A 24,085-nucleotide genomic window follows, 5' to 3' on the forward strand; every position below is an offset into this window, starting at 1 on the left:
CTCTGTTTGTTCTTCCCTCCCACACATGAACCAGCTCTGAGGGCCTCTAATCTAACACACTGGGCTAATAACCCCCAGGCCCCACAAACCCACTGCTCTGCATGATTGGAATGGCAGTCCAGAGAGACTATTAGAATGCTGGAACATGAAACCACTTCGAGCATTCGTGTGCAGGGCCGGTCCTAGCTTTTTGGGAGGCCTCAGCGAGATTTGGTTTGGGGGGCCCCCACCTAGTGGGTCAAATGTTTAGAAATGTTAAAGTTGATTTTCTGCAATTCTGTGCATTTTGCCATGGGCGGAGAGAAAATGTTGCAGTTTTAAAACTAATTTCAAGCAATTCTACTCATTGTGCCATGGGGCAGACAGAACATTTAGGTGGTCTTAGCAGCCAAGTCACCGTGCCTGGTGTGTGGAAATAGACCCTAGGGCCAATTAGTGTCACAGCTCACCGATTCAGCCGCTGATTATAGAAAGGATAGTCTTGATATTGGTATTAGTAAAGTGAATGGGATTAATAACCTGTAGATAAAAGAACCTGTGATAGATTTAGTATTGTTGGGTAACAGATACCTCTATGGAGGGATGATGTTACAAATTGAGATACTACATTTGGGGTACTACAATTGAGGCCATGTTCCCAGGCAGGTGAGGTACAGTATTCTGTTGTTAACTCAGACAATAATGGGCAATCCGTGATTAGCTGGTAATATTATGCATATAGAGGGCATGTTGGGTATAATTAAGAGGTGGGCGACTTATAGTACGCATGCCCAGCAAATAATCTCTCTCTCGCTCTCTCCCTTTCTCTGTTTCTCTCTGTTTCTCTCTCTCATTCGCTCTTCAAGTCTTGTCTTGCTCTTCGGATACACTTTTCCATAGCTCAAGGTTACTTGTGTGAATGTCTATTTATCACTTTTAGCTTTTCACGCCTCCTCCCACCTTCTCATGCCATCACTAGTTATTTTCTCAATTGACTATGGTCCTGTTCCCTATTACTCCTGCTGAAACGCCACTTCCCCAACCAGATGCTCGCACTCACAAATTGTTTTCTCTTCCCAGAGAGCCAAAACGCCTCAGTCTGTGCCAGTACGACAACACTGGTGTCCGTTGTTTCTCTCCCTTTAGACTGTTCCATGTAAACTCTATTCTCCTTCACCACTACCAGCTTCCTCTCTCCCTGTGCGTCAACCACGACATTGCTGTTATATAGATTTCACATTCACCAGAACCCTGGCTTCCAAATGAGATTTCTATTCTTCTATCTTGTTGACTTTTTCCCTTTTCTTTCATCATCTCCAGCAAGGTTATCCTGAGGCAGGCGGCGCTTTTATGGAAACAAGGGGGCGTTGGCAGAGGGATGAGGAGATGGAGGAGAGGGGCTTCGCCGCCAGCCATGCCGTAATCGATCTTGTTTAAAGGGATGTAGTGAGCTGAATGTTTGAACTCATCTCCTCGTTAACAGTTGTCTGGGATTTTATTAAGAAGCCCAACGGATTTAATGTCAATTCCATTCCCCAAATGAAGGAGAGAGAAAAGTCACAAAGAAAGAAAGAAAGGAGAGGCTCATTAAAGGAGTTGCATGCATCATCCTAGTTGAAACATTACCCACTTTTCTCTAGTTTGTTATTTCTCTTTCCTCTTCCTCTCTCTCTTCGTGTCTCTGTAAGGGCCATTAGCACACATTGTCACATCTTTTCTTTGCCGTTGGCGCACAATATGAGCATATGCAAATGAGACAAAATAAAGATTTCATCGACATTGACACTTTCTGGCTCCCAGTGAATTTGTCAAGCGAAAGAAGATAAGGCTGGAGCCTGTTTCTCTACAATTGAAGTGATAAGCTCTTGAGTGTACTTTATTGATTTTTTGAATGTCGGAAACCACAATTAATGCCATCATATCATCCTTACGCTATATCATCAACATGACACTGAAACAAAAGAATGTGAAAAGATAAAACAGACAACTCCAAGGCATGACCCACATTATTATACAACTTTATTTAGGTCGGAGAACTTGTAGTTTGTATATATATATATATATATATAATATTCACCAGATATATATATATATATCTGACGGTCAGTTCTGTTTCTATTGTGTGCTGAGAGGACAAGCATTGCCCTGTGGCCTATGGAAGGCCAACTGTCCACAAGTCTGTTGGCACTCCATTGGACAACAATAAGACTGTCACAATAACAACACTGGCCATCCTACAGCAACATTATCTCTTCTTCCAACCAGCAGCACCCTCTGTTTGAACAGCCATAGAGGAGCACGGTGGAGTCTCAGTGATATATTGCTGTTAATTTGCGAGGATGGGGTGAGGATTGGAGCGAGGGACTGAGGAAGGTAGAGAGTCGGTACATGTGACCCAGCAGTCATAACAGTCCAGCAGTATCTCTGTTGGTTTTGTAGTTGGCAGGAGGGGGTGGGGCTCCACCTCGAGGTGTTTTACTCCATATCTCCTCTGAAAGGTGTGTCCAGATGTCTTATCCAGATGCTCTGCCACAGGGCTGGTGGAGGGATGGAGGTGAGGGGGGCGTCAGTAGGTTAGGCAGGTTGGCACACCTCCAGGCCTAAGCCTGCTTTCCAGGAAGTCTTCTTGTCTTTAATCTGACCGATTGGAAGGAGGCTGAGGTAAAATACTTTGAATGGGGGGGGGGAGAGAGAGAAGCACCCATACCAGCCTGTTTGTCAACAAGGGCTGGAGGTACTGTGTACATAATCTTCTTTGTTCATGTCTCTGTAGCACTGCGATGTGTGTGTGTTTGCGCCGGCATGTGTGTGTGTTCTCACTGTGAGGGTTCAGTTGGCCTTACTGTTAAGCCGAGAGATTAGCCAGATGAGCTCCAAGCTGGACTCTGGCGGGCGGGGATAGAGGGAGAGAAAGAGAGATGGATGAGGACCTGCCCACAGTGGAGTTTAGCACCAGGGCAGGGGAGGTAGCCCCAACACAGGAACATGGGGGCAGAGAGGTTAGGGGAGCTGGCCAGGTCACAGTGATAGGAGAGACAGAGAGGATAGGAGGGCATGTTGTGGGTAGGGGGAAAGAGAGCCCAGATGGGCAGAGAGGTGTAGGAAGAGGAGTAGGAAGAGGAGTAAGGAAGAAGAGGAGTAAGAAGAGGAGTAGGAAGAGGAGTAAGGAAGAAGAGGAGTAAGAAGAGGAGTAGGAAGAGGAGTAAGGAAGAAGAGGAGTAGGAAGAGGAGTAAGGAAGAAGAGGAGTAAGAAGAGGAGTAAGGAAGAAGAGGAGTAGGATGAGTTTAGGCCAATGGCAGACTTCCACACACTAGTTGGTAAATCCCAACATTACAAACTGCGACATGAGGCTATACTTCCCTGCATGCCAACTCTGAGAGGGAAAGGGTCTTGCCAGGCACTACTTGCATCAGTTTACTGTGAGACAGGGAAGGTACTATGCTTACATGCACAATTCTGTTGGAGTATCTGGGTATTCAGATGAACTCTGTGGACCCCAGGAAGAGTAGCTGCTGCTTCTGCAAAAGCTAATGGGGATCCCAATAAACAAACAAATAAAGTGCACTTGGACTCCAATATGTTCTGAATACTGTCTAGACTGTTTGCATGCTTACTACTGTATAATGATATTCTATTGATGGTTGCATGAGGCACATTTTCCCAAAAGGTAGCAATCACTAACAACTAATGCAGAGCATTACATCATTTTTTGTCTTCAATCGCTTCATTTCATGTTTAATTTGTTCCTAAGAGGTCCAAAACGGCCTCTTGACAATTGCAAATATTCACCAGAAAGCTGTCATGCAAACAACAGTAATCTGAATGTAATGTTTACATGCCAAATACTGACAAATTGTTTACGAAAGGAGTATTTCACTTGTACACTCGTTCCACTTGAAATTAGCTCATTCAGATTACTGGACTCTTCTTGTCCAATACGGGTGTTTACTTTTTTTAATTCAGACTCATTGAATTCTGATTCTGACTAATTCCAGATTATTAGTGTGCATTTAAACACAGCAGGTGTGACTATGAGGATTGACTGTGACACAAGTGATTAAACCAGACAGATCTATTTTACAAACATCCTCTCAACAAGGGAGAACCACCGCAGCCAAACCACTGCATATTGTCTTTTCAAGTAAAACATTTGCTCAGAGGAAAAACAAATCAACAGGAAGCATCAGGGGCCTGAAGTGTAGATGTGTCTGAATAAACAGTAATATCTTTGTGATGTTAGTGGTTAATGTTCCCTGCTGGACACTGCAGGGCTGTTCAAGTAGCAGCAGAGACAGGCGGTCAGAGAGAGGCAGCAGAGACAGGCGGTCAGAGAGAGGCAGCAGAGACAGGCGGTCAGAGAGAGGCAGCAGAGACAGGCGGTCAGAGAGGCAGCAGAGACAGGCGGTCAGAGAGAGGCAGCAGAGAGGCAGCCAGAGAGGCAGTCTGAGAGAAGCAGCAGAGAGAGGCAGCAGAGAGGCGGTCAGAGAGAGGCAGCAGAGACAGGCGGTCGCAGAGAGGCAGTCTGAGAGAGGCAGTCTGAGAGAGGCATCAGAGAGAAGCAGCAACGGCAGCAGAGAGAGGCAGCAGAGAGAAGCAGCAACGGCAGCAGAGAGAGGCAGCAGAGAGAAGCAGCAACGGCAGCAGAGAGAGGCAGCCAGAGAGAGGCAGCAGAGAGGCAGTCTGAGAGAGGCAGCAACGGCAGCAGCCTAACAGGGATGTTGTGGTTATGGCCTCATAAAGACAGGAGCTACCCGCCTCTTTAACAGTAAATTAAACACCCAGACACTTTGATGTTCAGATCTCACTTACAGTACTTCCTATATATAGCCTTGTGAGTGAGCCTTTCTCTCTTTTATTCTGTCTCTCTCTTCTATTCTATCTACAGTCAAATTGCTCCATCTCTACCTGACGTGATGCTCCCATACCCCCCACAGGAGGAGGACTTTATAGTGAGTGGTTCCTGATCCAAGTCACACACTGGCCTCCCAGGCCTCAGTGCTACAGAAACCCCACTAAGCTCTCTCCAGACTAATCAGAGCACAGCAGTGCCAAAGGCCATGGGGTTCAATCACTTCTGTTACAATGAGGGTTTTCCTTTTTACAAATACATTAGTAATACCATATCTTATGCATTCAGTGTTCAAAGTATGACACCTGCCATTGGAAAATACAGAGTCAGGAAATCATCACGTAGTCTATATGTGCTATGAGTTCATTTCCAAACAGCCCATATTGTCAGTACAGAATCAGTTGTCCCTAAATTAGATATATACAGTATTTTGTCTAGTGTTGTTGTTTGTGAAATGGACATGAGTTCAGCCAGCCAGTGGCTGGGCCAGGGAGCCATAACACAACTATCCACTATACCCCTTGCTGTGCTCCTCGCTCGCGTCCTAATAATCCTAACTTGATTTCCAGGAATACATTTCGCCCTCTCTCGGTGAAGCCTTAATTAGTTTTATTTTAATTTATTCCAGATAATGATCAGAATTTAGTGAACACACAGCATTTGTCAGGAAAGAGAAATCTCCCACACACAGCTGAAGTTATCAAAGCTTGAAATCAGGAATCCTGACTGCAACAAAATGTAATCTTTTTTATACAGAGGGGACAATAGAAGGAGCTGAATTCTCTACATCTCCTTCTCTCTCCTCCACTTTAATTAAAAGAGCTCTCTGAATCTCTCATTTCTCCCCCTCTCCCTCTCCCACTTTCATTCTCTCTCTCTCCTTTTTTTCTCTTTCTTTCTTTCACACTCTCTCAATCTCTATTTTCTATGTCAAAGAGGTTACATAATTCAGGGAAAGAGAGAGATGATGTTTGATAGAATGTCATACCTTTAGAATAAACATTGGGTGGGATAGCCTATCGGGATGACATAGGGGTGGGGAGAGAGAGGGGTGGGATAGCCTATCGGGATGACATAGGGGTGGGGAGAGAAAGGGGTGGGATAGCCTATCGGGATGACATAGGGGTGGGGGGAGAGAGGGGTGGGATAGCCTATCGGGATGACATAGGGGTGGGGAGAGAGGGGTGGGATAGCCTATCGGGATGACATAGGGGTGGGGAGAGAGAGGGGTGGGATAGCCTATCGGGATGACATAGGGGTGGGGAGAGAGAGGGGTGGGATATGGGAGCATTGGGAAAGATTGGGACAAGGGTCCATACAGAAACAATGGGAAGATGCCCTTTTGAAAGTAGAGTGCTACCTCGCCTGAATGACAGTGTGCAGTAGTTCACGAAAACATTCATAGATGTTTGTAGGCGTTTTCTGTATTTAGCAAAGTAGGTAGCGAAATTAGAGGTTTGAGTTGAGGTAAACGTGTGTGATGATGTTGGACGTGCTAGTTACTACTGTTTCTGTCGATGAATGCTTTATTACAGCACTCTAAATATCAATGCCTCACTGTGCATACTGTATGTTTTGCATATATACGTTTTTACAGGGTACAGTAGTCTGGCTACAACGAGGGGTTGTCTTGTGAGGCGTTGCAGCAAATTACATAAAAAGTTGAATCCAGCTCAATCTGGTGGCCCCTCACCCTACAGAGTCACTCCCCCCCTCGTCCCTCCTCTCCCCCTCCTGTGTGTCCCCCTCTAGCCCGAGGGCAGGTAGGGCATCTCGTTGTGGTAGTTGTAGTCCGGGCAGACCTTCTGGACCAGGCGGTAGTCTGTACTGTAGAAGGAGATGTAGATACAGATGACCTTGAAGGGCTTGGAACAGATCCAGGAGACATGGCTCTGTGTCTGCTCCTGGAAGCAGGTCTTGGACGGGTCGTAGTTGCAGAGCGACGTGCGCTTGCTGCGGTCCACCTTCTCATAGTCCACGCGGCAGTTGAAGATCTTAGAGTCCTTGGGGTAGACCACGCTCTGGCGCTCCAGGTCAAACTCCACCGCCTTGACCGGCGGCACCAGGCTGACTGAGATGTTGCCCTGGCCCGTGGAGTTGTGGCGGAAGTAGACGCTGAACGTTCCGTTGCCATGGTCTACGATCTTGCCGGTAATCAGCAGGTTGAGGCGCACCGTCTTGATATTAGAGTAAAAGTCTCCCCAGCCAAACATCTTCTTGAACTTGCCCGTCTTGACGATGGGCCGGCGTTTGACGCGGGAGGAAGAGGAGGTGTCTGGCTTCATCAGGTCACTACCCAGCATCTCCCAGAACTCCTGCTTGGAGAAGGGTATGGGTGAGCGGTAGGGCAGCTCCAGGGAGGTGGCATTGGCTGCCCGACTTTTACTCTGGAGCATCCAGCGACTCAGGGGGGAAAGGGGAGTCTGACTCCCCAGGAGACCCACCGTCTTAGAGGACGACCCGTCTGCTGAGGAGCTCTTGGGGCTTGGAGAGTCATCTTCTTGACCCAGGGCCAGCTGGAGATAAAGAGGGATAGGGAGAGAGAGAATGAGAAAAAAGAGAGGGAGAGTGAGATGGAAAGAGGAGAAAAAAGGGGAAAGGGGAGTTATTATCAAGGGAGTAAAGAAACAAGGACAGAAAAGGAATGGCAGATGTAATCGATACTTAATTTAGCTCCTGGTGCTATAGATATCAACTGTGACATTCTATCAATGTTGTACTCTTATAAATGAATGTTTGAGTATGCAGGTGTATATGTTGCTGCTGTTACATTCTGGTGTCTATTCAGGTTGAGAACAGATATACCTTAACGTCTGGTTTTCAGAGAAGCTATATTGCTCCCCAAGCAGCAGATGAAATAGAAATCGGGGGGGGATGAAGGTACAGATTTAAGCCCCATAGTGCAGGCCTGAGTGGAGAAACAATTATTGCTTCGGTGCCTTCAGTGTGGGGTTGGAGGAGGGCAGGCGAATAAACCTTGATGTGCAATTAAGGTTTTTTATGTTTTAATTAAAAAATCTGTTTTGGCACACACACAAAACTGTCAGATGTTAACAGTGAGTGAGGAGAAAGGATAGAGAGAGATAAGATAGTCATGCTCGGCTCAGCCGTGGCTTTGTGGAGTGTGTGTGAGAGCAGGCTGTAATGAGTAATTATTAGATGGTAATGATCTATTAACAGGTAGGCACTGTTGGCTGTGGGAGCCTGGAGTGCTCTTCTGTCCTTTTGATCTACCCGTGGAAAGGATAGGAGTCTGTTTGTGTCGCCGTTCCTCTGTTTGTGTTAGTGTCATTATGCAATGGATGGTTGCCGGAATGTGTGTGGACAGTACCCTATTAGCGAGGCGCGTGTGTGTTTGTGTGTGTTTGTGTGTGTTTGTGTGCATGCTCTCTCTCTCTCTCTGCCAGATAGAGCAGGGTTTCTCCCAGTGATCCCACTGTTATACAGTGATTCATAATGCATGCTGCTCTGTCTGTGCTCTGATCCATCCACTGTTTAGAGTGTCAGGGCTTCCTTATACCGGCTTAGTCATTCTTACTCCATTTTATACAGATTTCTACAGGCTCACTCAGATTTGTTCTCTTGCATTTCAGACAGTTTTGTAATATTGATTTTCTGTCGCTCTAAAACATGTATTTCCTTTCGTAACAACTTGCATTGCATTGCAGCAGTCTGTAGAGGATTCCCTACTGATGTTGTTGTGTTATGGTCTAGCTATGGACTCTGGAGGAGATGAGGAGTCCCCAGACCTCAGCCTTTCTGTCTGGTCCCTCTACGGCTGTTTGAGTTACCTGGGCTGGGTTCAGTCAACACTACACACCCCTGGTCTGGGTACCTGGGCTGGGTACAGTCAACACTACACACCCCTGGTCTGGGTACCTGGGCTGGGTACCTGGGCTGGGTACAGTCAACACTACACACCCCCTGGCCTGGGTACCTGGGCTGGGTACCTGGGCTGGGTACAGTCAACACTACACACCCCTGGTCTGGGTACCTGGGCTGGGTACAGTGAACACTACACACCCCTGGTCTGGGTACCTGGGCTGGGTTCAGTCAACACTACACACCCCTGGTCTGGGTACCTGGGCTGGGTACAGTCAACACTACACACCCCTGGTCTGGGTACCTGGGCTGGGCCACAGTCAACACTACACACCCCTGGTCTGAGTACCTGGGCTGGGTACAGTGAACACTACACACCCCTGGTCTGTTTACCTGGGCTGGGCCACAGTCAACACTACACACCCCTGGTCTGGGTACCTGGGCTGGGCCACAGTCAACACTACACACCCCTGGTCTGGGTACCTGGGCTGGGTACAGTCAACACTACACACCCCTGGTCTGGGTACCTGGGCTGGGTACAGTGAACACTACACACCCCTGGTCTGGGTACCTGGGCTGGGTTCAGTCAACACTACACACCCCTGGTCTGGGTACCTGGGCTGGGTACAGTCAACACTACACACCCCTGGTCTGAGTACCTGGTCTGGGTACCTGGGCTGGGTACAGTGAACACTACACACCCCTGGTCTGTTTACCTGGGCTGGGCCACAGTCAACACTACACACCCCTGGTCTGGGTACCTGGGCTGGGCCACAGTCAACACTACACACCCCTGGTCTGGGTACCTGGGCTGGTCCACAGTCAACACTACACACCCCTGGTCTGGGTACCTGGGCTGGGCCACAGTCAACACTACACACCCCTGGTCTGGGTACCTGGGCTGGGCCACAGTCAACACTACACACCCCTAGTCTGGGTACCTGGGCTGGGCCACAGTCAACTCTACACACCCCTGGTCTGGGTACCTGGGCTGGGCCACAGTCAACACTACACCCCCCTGGTCTGAGTACCTGGGCTGGGCCACAGTCAACACTGCACACCCCTGGTCTGTTTACCTGGGCTGGGCCATAGTCAACACTACACACCCCTAGTCTGGGTACCTGGGCTGGGCCACAGTCAACTCTACACACCCCTGGTCTGGGTACCTGGGCTGGGCCACAGTCAACACTACACCCCCCTGGTCTGAGTACCTGGGCTGGGCCACAGTCAACACTACACACCTCTGGTCTGTTTACCTGGGCTGGGCCACAGTCAACACTACACACCCCTGGTCTGTTTACCTGGGCTGGGCCACAGTGAACACTACACACCCCTGGTCTATTTACCTGGGCTGGGCCACAGTCAACACTACACACCCCTGGTCTGTTTACCTGGGCTGGGCCACAGTCAACACTACACACCTCTGGTCTGTTTACCTGGGCTGGGCCACAGTGAACACTACACACCCCTGGTCTATTTACCTGGGCTGGACCAAAGTGAATACTGTCTCCCATGTTTCCCATAGAGAGCTGACCCTCATTCAGACACAAACACATCAGCCTGACAAGGAACCCTGTTGGCTAAAATGTGATATTATTTAACATTTCTCATAGCGTCCCTGAGAATCCCTCCTTGGCTTTATTAATAATGAATAAAACCATGGAGCAGAAGACATATTGATTTGGATCTATTCAGAAGCCTTCTCTTGCCTGAAAGTGCTTGCCAGGTGCTGTGACTGTGATTGCAAATACACTGTTCCCCCTTGTCCCTGAATGATGTGCCACTTTGGGTTTGACTCCTCTCCCTTCATGGGACGGTGTCTGGTGGGCAAAGAGCAGCACACTGCCTGTCTGCCAGTCTCCCTAGGTGGCACTGCAGAGTCTCAGTGGTGGCCATCACAGTGCCCTCCAGGGTTGTGTGGAATGTGCCACTGTATGAATCTTTATGACACTCTGTCTGTTGTGTTTTACATTGAGCTCATTTCCCAGACACTCAGTGATTCAGTGACTCAGACAGGCAGTGACGGCAAGGAGAAGAGCTGAACAACAAACACATTGTCCCCTCTATAATACAATCTCACTGAGCCATAACTTGCATGAGATGTGTTCGTTTAAGGAGCTGAAAATGTAAACAGAGCATTCGGGGTGAGACAGGACGTGTGTGTTAGAGGTTAGGGAAGAGAGAGTGCTGCTGTAGAACAAACGATTGAAGTGCACAGCGTCAGTGTGGGAGACATGTTAGAACGGGCTTCATGGATGATTACTGGGGTAATAAAACAATGAGGATGAGATCCCCCTCGCTTTAGAGCAGATGGTTAACGGCTTGAAGGAACGCTTGTGTAGAGTGAGTCACCGTGCTGAAGGTTATACACTGGCCTGATTATGTTGACGGATGTCTGAAGTGAAAGATGGAAACACATGCTATGAGGCTGAATAGTGCTGTATAAGACTGACATAGCATGGCACAGCAGTTTGAAGAAGATGAATCGACCTGTTTAACAGCAACTGTATTAGGCTGAGTTGTAATCCGAGGAACACTGTTGGTGTTAGGTTTCAAAGTACTTATGAAGCTTCATAAAGAGTGCTTATCAGCCGATCTGAGCTACACAAAGCTGAAATGAGGGCGAAGGTGCAATCAGGTCAGAGTCTAGGGTTGTTGGCGGGGGGTGATTTTGTCGTCTGTCTGTCATAGTCAGTGAAATGGTTGGAGGGAATGTGGGGGGTCTGCAGGCTCCATCACTGTGGTAATTGTGACGCATTAAGCGTTAGTGAGTACAGGCCTGGGGCCTCTCTCGCGGCAGGGGGTAGAGGAACGGGAGAGGATGAGAGGGAGGAAATGATCAACAAGAGCCCACCAGCTCCACAGGAAATGTTCAGACTATTAAAGTGACAGTTACACTATTTTACCCTCCCGTTCCCCTGGCGTCACGGCACACAGTTGCTAAAAGCCAGAACAGAGATTATGGAGAAAGTTGGCTCAAATCTCTGTTCTGTCACAGTGCTCAGGTGGTGATGAGAGGCCATCGTGTCAACTAGAGAAATACTGCTACTGAAAATAGAGAGTTTTACCTATTCAGATTTGTCTTCTCATCAATATCCACATGTATAGAGACGGTGTATATGGTATTCGATCATATTGAGACACACAGCAGGTGTTATTGTAGCACATCCTTCTCCTGGGCAGCAGATGGCTTCAATAAGCTCTCAATTTTCCTCTGGCTGATGAGTTGAAATCTTCATCTCTAATATGACATACATTTTTAATTACAGGCTCAAGCGCCTGCTCATATTTCCAGAGTGTTCATCGACGCTTTGTGGGTTTTTTTCCCTCCCACCAAACTCCAGACCTAATGCATTCACTGTAGGAATATTCTCCTTCTGTTACATGATTAAAATCGGAGAGCGGCTGTGCCCTTATAACTAATTATTCCACTGGCTAGCGTGGACGGGAGGGCCGGGGGAGGGAAAGGTAATTTCACAAGAAACAAGGCGTTTGACTCTTAATTAATAATTTACGTCAGCTTCAAGGGGATCACCGGAGCTTAGCTCTGCGCTGGGTGGATGAACTCACTAAATTCAGCTCTGCGTTGGGTGGATGAACTCACTAAATTCAGCTCTGCATTGGGTGGATGAACTCACTAAATTCAGGTCTGCGTTGGGTGGATGAACTCACTAAATTCAGCTCTATGCTGGGTGGATGAACTCACTAAATTCAGCTCTATGCTGGGTGGATGAACTCACTAAATTCAGCTCTGCGCTGGGTGGATGAACTCACTACATTCAGCTCTATGTTGGGTGGATGAACTCACTACATTCAGCTCTATGCTGGGTGGATGAACTCACTAAATTCAGCTCTATGCTGGGTGGATGAACTCACTAAATTCAGCTCTGCGCTGGGTGGATGAACTCACTACATTCAGCTCTATGTTGGGTGGATGAACTCACTACATTCAGCTCTATGCTGGGTGGATGAACTCACTAAATTCAGCTCTATGCTGGGTGGATGAACTCACTACATTCAGCTCTATGCTGGGTGGATGAACTCACTAAATTCAGCTCTGCGCTGGGTGGATGAACTCACTACATTCAGCTCTGCGCTGGGTGGATGAACTCACTACATTCAGCTCTATGCTGGGTGGATGAACTCACTACATTCAGCTCTATGCTGGGTGGATGAACTCACTACATTCAGCTCTATGCTGGGTGGATGAACTCACTACATGCAGCTCTATGCTGGGTGGATGAACTCACTACATTCAGCTCTATGCTGGGTGGATGAACTCACTACATTCAGCTCTATGCTGGGTGGATGAACTCACTACATTCAGCCACTTTCTCTCTGTTTTGAGCTCTTTACTCATTTTGGACAAGTTCAGTTCTACCATCCCACTGGACCTGCAGCTTCATTTAGTATGCTGAGGGAGAGTCCTTGCTCTGAATTGGCTATCAAATTTGTACATTATAAGATATCGACAAGGCGGCTGAGTGGAGTGCGGTGCTGGAGCAGGATAGCAGGAGGAGAGCGAGAGCAGGGGTTGATGGGATAGAACTGATTAAAGCAGAGTTCTACTACTGTATATGCCCACCTGTCTGAAAGGACCTGAGAGGGGACTGGACTCTCTCTCTCTCTCCCTCTACCACCCTCTCTCTATCTCTCCCTCTCACTCTCTCTAACACACTCTCTCTCTGTGGTGATGCACTGTGGAATACTGGGCTTAACTTTAATTTGAGGTCATATCAGTGGACATAGTTAGTATTGACTGTCTTTTCTGTCTGGTTATAGTACAAACATCAACAGTGTGTGGACATCTACATCGACATTGTCACGGCTCCAACCGACATCATTCATCTCCTTTAAGCTACAGTACAAACTCAGTCTGTTCTAGAACAGTAAACAGAAAACCCATCCAGAGCAGAGCACTACCCTTGGAGACATATAGTACTCTAGTCCTTCAGATCACTTCAACATCGCGGGACTATACCCTGGAGGTCCCTAAGTCAGCTGGTTGTTGGAGTGGGTAGATACTTGTATGTCTTTTCTCCCTCCCTACTGTAACCAAACAGCCCGTCACAGACTGGTGAGGTCAGCAGAAGCCCCATCAACCCCTGATGATGTCACCAGGAGCGCCCGTCACAGCCTGGTGAGGTTAGCATGGGACCCATAGCCCACTGCATCATCAGGAGGACATCACTAGTGGTCTCTTTGTAGTAGCAGATGGTGACAGATGTCCCCTCTTCTAATAAACCTGCTTATATTTCCAGTAAAAAGGAGTTCCACCACTCTCTAAAGCTGTTTGTTCTTGAGAACTTTTTATTTACATAAATAAAAGTATATTCAGCACAAATAGGAAGCTCTCGAGTGGCTAGCATTCTCAGAGGAATAAAATAGTGTGACGCTGCCTTCCTAATAATCAAAGGTGAAATTACTTCTAATTCTATTGAATTAGAGCCAATTTATGCTTGATCTGAAAATGTGGTCGGAGGCTTTGTATCCTCCATGTGACGCAATTGCAGAGTCTCCAGAGGCATGCAGACACCAAATCAAGCTCTGTACGGCATTGCCGCGTGCTCTCAAATTTTTTAACAATGCAGAGGGCTCTGTATAGCTCCGCATTGACACTATTGGTTGACAGCAGAGCTGTTGTGAAGGAAGTTGTCAAGGAAGTGAGTTTGTGTTTATACAGGACCTCCCGCCCCAACCTACTGTCAACCAATCATGTCAATGTGGAGCTATACAAAGCCATCCGCATTAAAATATTTGAGAGCACGAATGTTTGCTCTGACTTCTGCAGACGTCACAGCAGACGTCAGATTGACCATGCAGAGCCTTTTACAACCTTTGTATATCATTGTTGTGTGGTTCAAACTATTCCTGCCAGACACATACTGTAACATATTCTCTAGCACAATTCATCCAAGGCCCTTTTTTTCTATGTACACCAGTGTTTCAGAGGAGAATGCCACAACTGGTTGGGCAGGAGAAAGGCACATCTCTAGGGTCATCCATGCCACACAATGGCGCCGGAGGGGAAGGCTGCTGTTTCACGGGCTCCTAACCAATTGTGCTATTTTGTGTGTTTTTTCACGTTGCTTGTAATCTATTTTTGCACATAATGTTTCTGCTACCATCTCTTATGACCGAAAAGAGCTTCTGGATATCAGAACAGCGATTACTAACCTCGAACTGGACAAAGATTTTTTTCTTTAATGAGTCTGACACGAAGGATATACTGCTGCTCCCGGACCAGGCCCAAATCCCCGTCATTCGCATGAAGAGGAGACAGAGATACAGTGGCAGCAGATCCGGGTGCCTTGTGAGAATTAGTTGGCGAGTGGGTAACCCGGCTCTACCATCCGTCCTATTGGCCAACGTGCAATCACTGGAGAATTAACTGGATGAGCTCTGTTCGAGACTATCCTACCAACGGGACATTAAAAACTCTATCTTATGTTTCACCGAGTTGGCTGAACGACGACATGGATAATATAGAGTTGGCTGGGTTTTCCGTGCACCGGCAAGACAGTTACCTCCGGTAAGACGAGGGGTGGTGGTCTGTGTCAATTTGTCAATAACAGCTGGTGCGTGTTCTCTAATATTGATGAAATCTCTAGGTTTTGCTCACCTGAGGTAGAGTACATATAAGCTGTAGACCACACTATCTACTAAGAGAGTTTTCATCTATATTTTTCGTAGCTGTCTATTTACCACCAAAAACTATTGCTGGCACTAAGACCACACTCAGCGAGCTGTATAAGGCCATAAGCAAACAAGAAGATGCTCATCCAGAAGTGGTGCTCCTAGTGGCCGGGGACTTTAAAGCAGGAAATCTTAAATCCATTTTACCTCATTTCTACCAGCATGTCACATGTGCAACCAGTGGAAAAACAACCCTAGACTACCTTTACTCCACGCACAGAGACCCGTACAAAGCTCTCCCTCGCCATCCATTTGGCAAATCTGACCATAATTCTATCCTACTGATTCCTGAGTACTAGCAAAAACTAAAGCAGGAAGTACCAATGACCTGCTCAATACGAAAGTGGTCAGATGATGTGGATGCTACAGGACTGTTGTTTTAGCACAAACTGGAATATGTTGGCTCCCGAGTGGTGCAGCGGTCTAAGGCACTGCATCTCAGTGCTAGAGGCATCACTACAGATCTTGGTTTCGATTCCAGACTGTATCACAACCAGCCGTGATTGGGAGTCCCATAGGGCGGCGCCCAAAATACAAATTCTGGGATTTAGCCGATGGCATTGAGGAGTATACCACCTCACTCACCGGCTTCATCAATAAGTGCATTGATCATGTCGTTCCCACAATGACCGTACATATCCCATATCCCAAGCCATGGATTACAGGCAACATTAGCACCGAGCTAAAGGCTAGAGCTCCTGCTTTCAAGGAGCAGGACACTTATAGCCGCACTGCTTCTTAACACAGTGCGCATCCAACCCGGAAGCTAGCCGCACCAATGTGTCGGTGGAAACACCTGGCAACCTTGGATAGCGTGCACTGCGCCCGGCCCGCCACAGGAGTCGCTGGTGCGCGATGAGACAAGGATATCCCTACCGGCCAAGCCCTCCCTAACCCGGACGACGCTAGACCAATTGTGCGTAGCCCCACGGACCTCCTGGTTGCGGCCGGTTACGACAGAGCCTGGGTGCAAACCCAGAGTCTCTGGTGGCCCTTAACCACTGCGCCACCCGGGAGGCCCCCCAAACTGCATTGTTGGTTAAGGGCTTTTAAGTAAGAATTTCACGGTAAGATGAACATCTGTAAAATTTGATTTGACAATTGCGCTTGTGCAGAAAAGTGTTTTCTGTCTGTGGACAGGCAGCTTTGTGCCTGTCTGGTGTCACAGAGCACAATCTCCCTCTACCCATCATGCCTCTCTACTGTTGTATGTCAGTCAGGCAGCAGGGGATGCTGAGGGCCTGGGGGGCTGAGGGCGGCCTGAGGGCCAGCACTGAGGTACTCACTGGGTGGGCAGGAGAATGGTGCACCTCTAGGGTCGTCCATGCCATGCCTGCGCATAACTCAAGCTGTTTTATAACCCGAGCAGGAAGTGACAGCCTGTCCATAATAACACCACTGGCCCTTTTCTCTGCCTCTTCTCTAAAGCTCCTCTCATTCACTGTAGTGTGTCTGTCTAGCTCTTGTCTGTTGGAGGAATTATTGAAGTACAATAAGAATCCATTGTCCACAGGGAGGTGTTTTAATGTCTGTAACCTCTTGTTACACCGTGACCCTGCCTGCTCTTGCCTTGGACCTGGTCCATCTTGTGAAAAACTTTTGATCTCAATGAAACCTGGATAGTTAAAGGTTAAACAAAACAATCAACAGAGAAAATGAGAGACAAGAGATATGGCTATAGCTTATCTGTGTTTGTGAGGCCATAGTATAACTGTACTGTTTGTGACTGATTGATACTGTTTGAGGCTGTGATTGAACCTGGAGACAGCAAGACAGAGAGGCACTAGGACTATAATGCACAGCTTTGCATTGGCAGTCATCTAATGTGTTTGTGTTGATACAGCATTGCTGTATTGTACCATATTTGTGTGGCCATGTGCAGTCTGTGTCTCTCTGTCTCAGTTTGGAATGCTTTGGATGTATTGTTGTTGTACAGGGGGAGCATGGCTGGTGTTGTCCTGCTTAGTGAGGGATGAATCTGGGTGGACAAGGTCACTGACTATGAAGGGAGGGCTGGGTATCTAAGAAAGATGACTCAAAGACTTTCTGACAAGACAAAAGAGGGGAAAAGAGCTGCATGTGGTTAAAATGACCTTCAGCCAATCTCTTAACCTTAAATAACACAACACGCTGTGGAAAGATGCTCTGTTTAATATCTTTCTTCAATATGAAGAGTTGAAAATACGAACACCTAAAATTACACTGGCAACTAGATTACAGATATGTAATGATCCTATAGACTTCATAGTGGACAGGGGTAGAAAGGCTGGAGTGAAAACAGATCAGTGAGAACAGACCCTGATGCTCAACATATACATAAAGCTCATACAACACACAGCTGTATAAACATAGATCAGTCATGTAGCTGCAGATGCCCGGCCTATAACCAGAAAACATAGAGCTGTATAGATCAGAGTGCTGTCTGCAGCGTAACTTCATTGAGAGAAGCCCCAGGTAATACTTAAGACATCACACTGATGTTTCAGCACCATGGACAGGAATCGCAACTAACACGGGAACAAAGAAGACATTTTCAGCACCATGGAAAGGGAGCGCAACTAATGCTAAAACCCACGAAAGTCGAGAGCCACTTCAGATCCTTTGACAGCACCTCAGATCTCTTACTGGGCAAATATTCCACACAGCTCTGTTGGCCTATGGTTACTCTCTGTTGTTCCCATTCCATTTCCCCTTAAACTTAGAATTGTAAAACTATAGTTAATACACTGGAAATCCTGATCTCTGACAACTACTGTATGTATAGAGGGTGACGATCTGTGGAGTGTGGAGGACATGTGCAACTTCTCAAGGTCTCTGAGAACTTGAGGCTTCTAGCCTATAGAAGACCTTGTTCAATACGTGCCTGCCTCTCCAAAACTGGGTAGAGTGTGAGTTCACTGAATGCGTGTGTGTGAGAGCGGAGCTCCTTCATCCCTGGTGATCCCTGCTGTTTGAAGGTTACAATGCAAATTTCAGACCAGTGCTCCATGGCAAATAACCTCTCACGCGTCCCTGTGGTGTGTGTGGTGTGTGTGTGTGGTGTGTGTGTCCGTGCGTGCGTGAGTGAGAGAGAAAGCGAGATTGTGAATGTGTAATATACAGTATTGTCTTAGTTTTACCAGTACAATTCACTTCTTATCACTTGCATACTACTGCACCGAAACCCTCATCCATGCCTTCATCACCTCCCGACTAGACTACTGCAGCACTCTCCTCCCTGGTATCCCCACCAAACTCACCAACAAATTCCAGTTGGTCCAGAACCACACCAGATCGACTGAACACATCACACCAATCCTCAACAATCTACACTGTCTCCCTGTGCAATCCTGTACTGACTTTAAGACACTCCTTCACCTACAAAGCCCTCCAGAACCTGGCATTCACCTACCTCTCTGACCTTTTCCCAGTCTATGCCCCCTCTCGCTCCATCCACTCCTCCTCTGCTGGTCTCCTTGTCACCCCCTCATTCTGCCTCTCCACCATGGGTGCCTGGGCCTTCAGCTGCTCGGCACCCAGGCTCTGGAATGCACTACGCCCACACATACAACATGAAGCCACAGTCCTCTTATTCAAAAACCTCCTCAAAACACCCCTCTATAGGAAGCCTATAACCTGTAGCCTATGATTGACTCTGTCCCACACCCCTTCTCAGCATCCATGTGTCCCCCCTAAACCCAAACCCTTACCCTAAACCCTTCCCTTTGCCTACTCCCCACCCTACCCCCTAAACCCAAACCCTTACCCTAAACCCTTCCATTTGCCTATTCCCAACCCTACTCCCTAAACCCAAACCCTTCCTTTTGCCTATTCCCAACCCTGCCCCCTAAACCCAAACCCTTACCCTAAACCCTTCCATTTGCCTATTCCCAACCCTACCCCCTAAACCCTTCCCTTTGCCTATTCCCAACCCTACCCCCTAATCCCAAACCCTTACCCTACACTGGGTTTATATCCTCTACCCAAGCCCTCCCTCCTCATTTCCAGGTCCTTTGATGTATAATTGCACATTGATTGTTACACTTGATTTGATGTAGACCTACTGTTAATGGAAAATGTCCTTGAGTGTCCTGAAAGGTGTCCACCAAATAAAATGTATCGTTATTACTACTACTACTGTTACTCCTCCATCTATTCTACGCTCTATCCATTTCAATCCCTCTCCTTCTCTCCGTCTTTCTCTCCCCCAACTCTTTCATTTCATTCTGTCTCTCTCCATACTCTCTGTTCTCGTTGTATGCTGTTCTACACATTTCTCTCCTTGTCTTTTTCTATCCTATCCACACTAGGCTGTCCCTCGCCCTGTATTTGACTGCTAACTCTCCCTTTCTGCACTCTCTTCCTTATTCATCCCTTTTGTAACCCCAGTCATTATGAGCATGGGCACAAGGCACACAGTGGATATGCTAGGAGCCAGACTCCCCTTACCTGTCTCTCGTTCTGTCTTTCTCTTTCTCTCTCGATCTGTGTGTGTGTGGTGTGTGTGTGTGTGTGTGCGTGTGAACCTGGAGAAAGCCCCTGATATTGCCTGTCTTACTGTAAGGATCGAATGGGATTGCTATGAGACTAGTGGTGAGTTAATAGCCCTAATATAAACATTTAACCAACACATTAGTTGTAATAGGCTCTTGACTGTATAACACTAAATGCTCGAGCCATTTAGTCCATTAAAAACAAATGAATCCCATCTCTGAGCTGCATGTCATAGAATGAAACATTGCTAAACCCTCGCCAAAAACGTACTATAATTTCTCAGCATAGCAGTCAATTTCAAAGCACTCTAAGACTGTTTATATTATTCATATCAACCAATGCTTGGCATAGTAATTAACATTTGAGACGCTAAATCCATCACATTATTGTTGCTTTCTTCGTGTTGATAGAGTATTAATAACCTTATTTCCATCCAGACAGAGTGGGTTTATACACCCTAGAGACAAAGGCTACACACTGATATTGAGTGGGGTGGTACAATAGGGAAATCAGCTGAATTTGAATATAAATGCATGGTCTATCATTATTAATCCGAGCTCTATTGTGTAATAAGTTGGATAATTTATTAATTGCTCTATAATTTATCAATGTCATGCTGCTAATGAATTACCCAAGATTCCCTGCTGAGAGATGTGGTGCGCCACGGTTTTTAGATAGGCAACATGGTAGAATATTGATAGAAACTGCACTCCAATTAATTACATCATTAGTGCAATTCTGCTGCATTTGAGAGTATGTGGCAAGCATGTGTGAACATACACCTTGAAGCGTAAACATGCTCTCCGACTCCTAAAATCTCTCTCTTAGATGGGACGAAATGGAAGGGGAACATTTATTCAATTTGTCAAGTAATAGGGCCAATGTCATCTATTAATAATATGTCTTACGACCCAAATCCTTTGTAAGACGTGTTCAATCAATGAAGAAAAATAATTTTGAGACGGTGGTACATTTGGCCTGATGATGACTTTTATTTTGAAGGATTCATAATCTCATTTTAATTTCACGTAGGCTAAACAGTGGCCTATGTCTTTATTTAAAATAGGCTACCTACTTTATGACGCACTCTCAAACTTTTGTATCATTTCAGCCAGTAGTTTTGAAAGTGGTGCTCGAGCCAAAAATTGTCCCCGTTTTTTGTGTACTACCACATCAAATTGTGTACCAAGTCATCAATTTCGTGTAATATGTTACATCAAAGACAGTACAGTACGTAGGCAGAAACTGCTTCTCCAATAGAAATCCCTAATCACATTTATAGGCGATGTTGGCTAGAGGGCTTAAACAAGTCACTGAGTCTAAGGGGAACTGCAATGTGCTGGCCGTCAAATCAAAGGCAGTGCTTCGATATAATGTTGGTTTTGAGGAAAATGAGAAGGTGTCAGTTTGTCACTTTCACGAGGTTGGAGTAATAATATGTTCAACTACTTAAGACGTTGGGTCGAATCTAGGTTGTGCCTTTAGATTTCAAGAAAATTAACAACTAAGGAAACAAATGTCACTTCTCTCACTGACTTCTCAAACCCCAGCCTGCTCTGCTTGGTTTGTTTGGCAAGTGTTCCCAGAAAGTCTTGCGATGTTGCACCTCTGGGTTTAGAAACTCTCTGGTTACATCCTTTAATATAAAAAAATAAAATAAAATGCAATTCGTATGATATGTTAAGAATCCAATTCTTACTATATTTTACGAATTTGTTGTGCTTAAAATCCTGGATTAGGCAACTACCCAGTGGGCAAAAACTGGTTTAATCAACTTGTTTCCACGCCATTTCAATCGAATAAATCAATGTGATGACATTGAATCAATGTGGAAAACTGATAGGATTTGAAAAAAAGAATCAACATAAGGGGATTCCGTCTTTTTTCACCCAACCTTTATAACCTAAATCCAATGACATGGTGACATGTTTTGTTGATTTCACCTTGACTTTACATTAGTTGCCAACTCAACGATAACTAGACGTTGAACTGACATCTGTGCCCAGTGAGTAATAACACTTTGAATACTTTATTATTAGCCTACATTTCACCTGTAGACTACAGTCTTTGTTCAGTCAGAAGCGCCCAAGGTTATTCAGTGTGTGTGCCTTTACAAAGCCACAAGGCCGGCCGCTCTGACACAAAGGTGTCACAACAGAACACAACACAACACATCAAAGAAGCAACCTTGCTCCGTCATTCCGTTTTTGTTCTTGATGCTACAATTTGCCTCTAAATTTGCCAAATTAGATTGTTAATCTATATATAGATATAAATGTAAATAATGATGACGTAAATTTGTTTAGAAAATTAAAGTCTAGGCTAAAATTTTGCACACAACATGGTCAATAAACATGCCCAATAAGGCACTTAGTTTCATCTTGATGTTAGTTATGTTTATCTCATTAAAATCATTAAATTTACCAGGACTCTAAATCCTGTGGTAATTGCAGATCATTAATCATAACATAATTTTGATTGAGTATACACCGGGTTGCACAGTGTGGTACCTGAAATGGCATAGGCTACAGTGCACTAACGTCGAATTGTGTTGCCTGCAATAAACAGCTAGTGGTCAATATCAAATTCGAGAAATTCCTTCATTTTTTTTTACTCAACCTGGCAAAATGAAACATTAAAATATTGACCAGACATTACCTGTATGGGGGAAACGTTGCACTGTGTCTCATGCCAGGTAGCCTATTCGTCTCGCCTTTGTACCGTTATTAAGTTATCTTTCACATTTTTTTTTAATAACAAATAGTAATGATCGGTCAAAGAGAGTCAGTCCTCTTTCGTTGTCCATCAATAAATAACTTCAGCAACGGATAGAATAGGCTTCAACCGAGGAACTCCAATTTGGAGTTTCGAGGCACACTTAATGTACGGGACCGTTGTCCGTGGCGCAGCATGCTATCCATGGCAACCGCTCACAGCTTACTCACTGACGCGGGTCTCTGCCCTGGGAGAGGGAACCTTGTCGGGTCCAGTAGCTCGTGCAACACCATATGCACGGTTAATTCCCTTCACTTTTCGCCAAACAAATGAGTGGCACATGTCTGAAGAAAGAGGTAGCCTATTAACGACGGGGGTGAATGGACATGGAACTATGGACACAGACACACATATGACTGGTGTAACTTTTTTTTTTACACTGCTGGGCACCGCCGCCCCTCTTGCTTACCAAGCACGCTGTTCCGTTAAGGAGAAGCAAGATAAAGCCGTGGTTGGAACGCATTTTTCTGCCGCGCGCAATGCCTCAGATTCCCGCTTCAGCCCGAAGTCAGCTTTCCTTCACGAAGACGCTATTCCTTCCGCACTGTATTCCCCAAAGCTAAGATAGGGTCCCATGTCCAACGCAGGCTCAGCTGCTACACCTGGGCTCCTTCAACACGCACCTGTCCTTTTACTTTTCCCGGGTTTGAGTCCAATCACTAGAACATTGGAAATCCATGAGAATGTACCGCATTACCATCCACGAAAAATAGTGTATGCAATTCCTGCTCAACCTGCAACCGTGTGAGTGAGAATGAAGTAGATGCTATCTGTTCGGCTGTATCAGTGTATATCCACCGGGGTGAAGCCGAGTTGATGAATGGAATCCTTGGCGTTGCTCATATCAGCGTGTGTGGACTGACAAGGAATCGTATACGGGCATTGACGTTTAAACAGTCTCTCTCTCTCTCTCTCTCCCTGCCCCTCATGCCTGTGCCCCCAACTATCTCTCTCTCATGCCCTCACACTATTTCTCATCAGCAGTCAAGCAGAATATAGTCAAACCCACTGTGGTTCTACTAAACTAATTGACTGGTTTGCACTTTTGCACACATTATGTCAGTGGAACCAAGCATGTCATTATGTATGATAATGATGGCTGCTGTTTGGAAACCCATTTAATGCATTTAGGGAATTAAGCTATTGATGCAAATGATTGGAATAAACTTTTCTATGACCTTCTGTAGACTAACAGACTGTCTCTGACCATTGTGGTTCACCTGCTGTGTGCAACAGGTGGTGATCATGACCATGTCACAGTCACATTTCAGTGTTAACCAATGCCAACACACATGGGGCATACATAACGTTTTCCTCAATGACATCTGAAGGACAGGAACTTCCCTTGTTGGTTAGGGCCGGTTCTGACTTTGTTATGTCAGTCCCAAAGCTGAATGGATCCCTTTTCATTCTGATGGACACATGAACGCTGTGAGCAGCTTGCTTGGCCCTGATGTAGTTTCCTGCAGGGTGTCTAGTCAATCTACAGC

At 46.3% G+C, this 24,085-nt stretch overlaps 1 protein-coding gene across 1 annotated transcript; it reads right to left on the reverse strand.

The window, feature by feature from the left end:
* Positions 1 to 1,979: 1,979 nt before the first annotated feature.
* LOC110538652 (neurexophilin-1-like) lies at positions 1,980 to 23,596 on the reverse strand. The gene is made up of 2 exons (XM_021625606.3): positions 23,005 to 23,596; positions 1,980 to 7,345 (listed from the first exon to the last, which is right to left on the reverse strand). Exons 1-2 carry the CDS (start codon positions 23,056 to 23,058, stop codon positions 6,578 to 6,580), a joined length of 822 nt encoding a protein of 273 aa, XP_021481281.1. The 5' UTR covers positions 23,059 to 23,596; the 3' UTR covers positions 1,980 to 6,577.
* Positions 23,597 to 24,085: the final 489 nt, after the last annotated feature.

This window comes from Oncorhynchus mykiss, chromosome 12 (genome assembly GCF_057628025.1).
Source record: "Oncorhynchus mykiss isolate SJ-2025 chromosome 12, ASM5762802v1, whole genome shotgun sequence".
NCBI classification, from domain to species: Eukaryota; Metazoa; Chordata; class Actinopteri; order Salmoniformes; family Salmonidae; genus Oncorhynchus; species Oncorhynchus mykiss.